This window comes from Nannospalax galili, unplaced genomic scaffold, assembly GCF_000622305.1.
Source record: "Nannospalax galili isolate Female #2095 unplaced genomic scaffold, S.galili_v1.0 scaffold787, whole genome shotgun sequence".
Taxonomy (NCBI): Eukaryota; Metazoa; Chordata; class Mammalia; order Rodentia; family Spalacidae; genus Nannospalax; species Nannospalax galili.
Window position 1 is genome coordinate 1,791,430 of NW_008356318.1, and position 3,502 is coordinate 1,794,931.

At 42.2% G+C, this 3,502-nt stretch overlaps 1 protein-coding gene across 2 annotated transcripts in view; it reads right to left on the reverse strand.

Moving 5' to 3' along the window:
- The window catches only part of Vwde (von Willebrand factor D and EGF domains), a 64,377-nt gene extending 62,064 nt beyond the window's left edge, over positions 1–2,313 (reverse strand). For both annotated transcript variants that reach the window (XM_029556886.1, XM_029556885.1), the window contains exon 1: positions 2,111–2,313. In XM_029556886.1, the coding sequence (XP_029412746.1) occupies positions 2,111–2,177 (67 nt within the window). In that variant the 5' untranslated portion in view covers positions 2,178–2,313. The remainder of the gene's footprint in view (positions 1–2,110) is intronic.
- Positions 2,314–3,502: the final 1,189 nt, after the last annotated feature.

The window sequence follows — 3,502 nt, forward strand, 5'->3', positions numbered from 1 at the left end:
CAGGTACATGAATAAATTAAACTTTCATGTGCTATAGGAACATAAAACAGTGCAGTCATGTTGAATAAATTCTGGCTTTCTTCAAATATCTAATAACAGCTGACATATGACCCAGACATATCCTCCTAGGTAAAAATGAAAACGCACAAAAATTTGTACAAAGATGTTTACAGCAGCATTATTTATAACAGCAGAAATACTGAAGAAACATAAATGTCCATCAACAGAGAAATGCACACACAAAGTGTGGTGTGTCCTCACAATGGAATATTTTTTCATTTTAAAAATAAATGAAGCCCAATCCATGGAGCATCATGGGTGGATTTTGAAAATATTATATTACGTAGCCGGGTGTGCTGGTACACGCCTTAATCCCAGCACTTGGGAGTCAGAGGCAGGCAGATCTCTGTGAGTTCGGGGCCAGTCTGGTTTACATAGCAAGTTCCAGGACAGCTGGGGTTACAAGGAGACCCTGTCTCAAAAAAAAAAAAAAAAAAAAAAAATGCACTATGTTAATTATGAAAGCCACCTTTTACATGATTCGTTTACATAAACTACAGATAGTGGGCAAATGTCTAGAAACAGAAAGGATAGTAATTATTTATGTCTGGGGAGGCAGAAAGGGAGTGAGGATGATAGGTTTCATATTTCATGAAAGGAAAAACTTTTCCTCTTAAATTGACTTATGTTAAAGATTCTAAAATTAGGGGCTGGAGAGATGGCTCAGCAGTTAAGAACACTCACTGTTCTTGCAGAAGACCTACCTAGGTTCAAATCCCAGCACCCACATGGCAGCTAACAACTGCCCGTAACTCCAATTCCAGGGAATCCGGCACGGCAATGCACAACACAGGTGCACTTGCTTACATGCAGGCATAACACTCATACACATTAAAAAAAAAAAATTCTGAAATTGACTATGTGATTTCACATACCTGTAAATACACTAAAAAACAGAACAATTCAAGTGAGTGATTTGATTTGTGTGGTCTATCCACTAGCCTAATAAAGTTGTTAACATAATCTACAGTAAGCATAGAAGCATATTTCCATGTAATTATACATTAATAAATATAGACCTTTTCTGGAAAAGTAAAGCATACTATGTACGGGTTTTTTTTAAAGCTTTTCACAACAGTTTTAGAAAAGTTTTTTGTCAAGACCTAGTAAATCTAAACAAACCAAAGAAGTCACAGGCTAATTATTCCTCATTAAGGAAGTTCATTTCCAGAAATAAAGTGAGACAAGGGTCTTTTTAAAATGTTCCATGTGGAAATTCCTGTTTCTCCCTCACCTCCACTGTTTCAGACAAAACAACCTGATCAAGATCGACAAGAAGACAGAATTATACCTTCAATCTTTATAACTGTTGCACCCAGCTTTTTCTTCAAACTGCACATAGCTGTATACATTTACTTCTCATTTACTTCTCAAAACATTAGACAACTTAAAATATAAGACCAAATGACTTTTACTGGATATTCCTATGGATAGAAACACAGACATCCAGAAAGGCTAAGGAACATTGCTGTTTTCTGCAATTAACATCATTGTACCTTTCACTTTTCTGTCATAGTTTAATGAAGTGGGAGGGGATATCTTCCCGTAAAGAGCCCTTTCAGGGTAGGAAAAGGGACTCTTAACAGATGATCTGAGAACTATCAAACATAGAACGTAGGTCAGAAATGTACCCTGGAAATGCATCTAACACCGTTTTTTTGTTGTTGTTATTTTTTTGTTTGTTTGTTTTGTTTTGTTTTTCTTTCTAGAGGCAGACTGGGAGTAACTCCCATGCACTTTTCTATAGAGTGCCCGGCAGATTCTGCGAAAGGTTGTGGCACCAAATTAAAAGGAGTTTAAAGATCAGAACAGCAGGAAACAACAACAACAACAAAAAATCAAAGCAGGACCAAGTGGTTCCTAGAAGAGGAAGCTACAGCCTACAGTGCATAAAACAAAACCAAAAGCAGCAGGCAGGCTACGAAGGGCAGGAGAGATGCCGCCAGATCGGCTGGGAAGATGCCCAGGGGCGCAGCCCTAATCACTGGAAAAGTGCGTCCCCAGGCCCTGGTTCTGGCGTTGCCCAGTGCTGACCCCGCCAGCCACCTACCTCGCTGGCCTTCCCCTGGGACCAGAAGCATCAGTCCAGTGACCAGCACCCAGGCTCCTCCAGGCATCGCTGTGGCTGCGCGTGGCCCAGCGCGTCTCAGAGCCGGGGTCGCCTGTGTCAGGAGAATCCTGACCTCAACCCTTCCTCTCTGGACTTTCTCAGTCTGTTTCTGCTCTGCCTTCAGAGAAGCTGCAAGTCCTCAGTTTGCAGTTCGCCAGTCCTTTCCAGGGACAGCAAGAGCACTTTGGGTAGGCTCATCTGGCTCCTCCTCCCAGTCTTGGCTGTCCTCTTCTGCGAAAGCCACGCCCAACCTGTCCCTGGAGACCTGGGGCACCCAGCAGGTCTTGGAAGTACCCTCCCACCCTGGATGTCACCAGCAATAGCATGGCCAGCCACAAGCTCTGGGCTGTAGCTCTGGCACATCTAGCACTACAGTCCTAGCAAACGCTTAGAAACTACTCCAATGCATACTCTCCAAGAAGACTTGCAATTTTCTCTCAAGGAATGGGGTGGATTTTGTTGTTTTCCCACTGGGTCCTGCGCCTTAGCCTAGGCTGCTTTCGAACTCAGAATCCTGCTTTAGTCAGTGAGTGTTGGGATTATAAAGGCATTCTTTTTGTGCAGAAATGTGGCTGTGTTCCTGTACTGGGGTGCACAGGCATATGGAGACCAGAGGCCCTGGATGTCATTGTCCAGAGTCTAAGACAGAATCTCTCATTGGCCTAGAGCTCAGCAACTAGGCTAGGTTGATGGGCCAGGCAAAGATCTGCCTGCCCACCGCTGGCATTACAAGAAGGCTTCTTTGAGTGTGGCCTGGGTATTGCAGGGCAAACACTTTACTAACCAGATTGACTCTGCTCCCCTTGTATCCTAATTGTTTTTTCTAATTTTGCTTCTTTAAAAAAAATTTGACATTTTGCAATTTTCATACAACATAATTTGATGGTATTTAGATACCCTCTCCTGTCCATACCTGTCCCCACAGTTCCCCCACCCAATTTAATATAGTCTCATATATATATATATAATGCAGTCTTTAGAGTCTGATTTGTGTCCCAAAATGTCCTTCAATGTGGGGAAGTGGGAAAGAAATCCCAGCCCAACCTAAGGAAGTTTTAGCAAGGTGCTAAGGGAGAATACCAATTGATGGCCTGATACCAAAAAAACCATATCAATGACCAGCACAGAATACTACATTGATGCAGTAGTGGTACTTTTATCTTGGTGGTAATCCACAGCTACCTAATTGGACTTAAAACCCACTTATTGGGAGGAAACTGAGATGTGGTACTGTAAACATAGCTAAATACACATGGCTAGAGAAGTCATAGATCTTAGAGAAAACCACAAGGTTGTTACATCCTTAGACAAATGTAAATTCTTACTATGTGC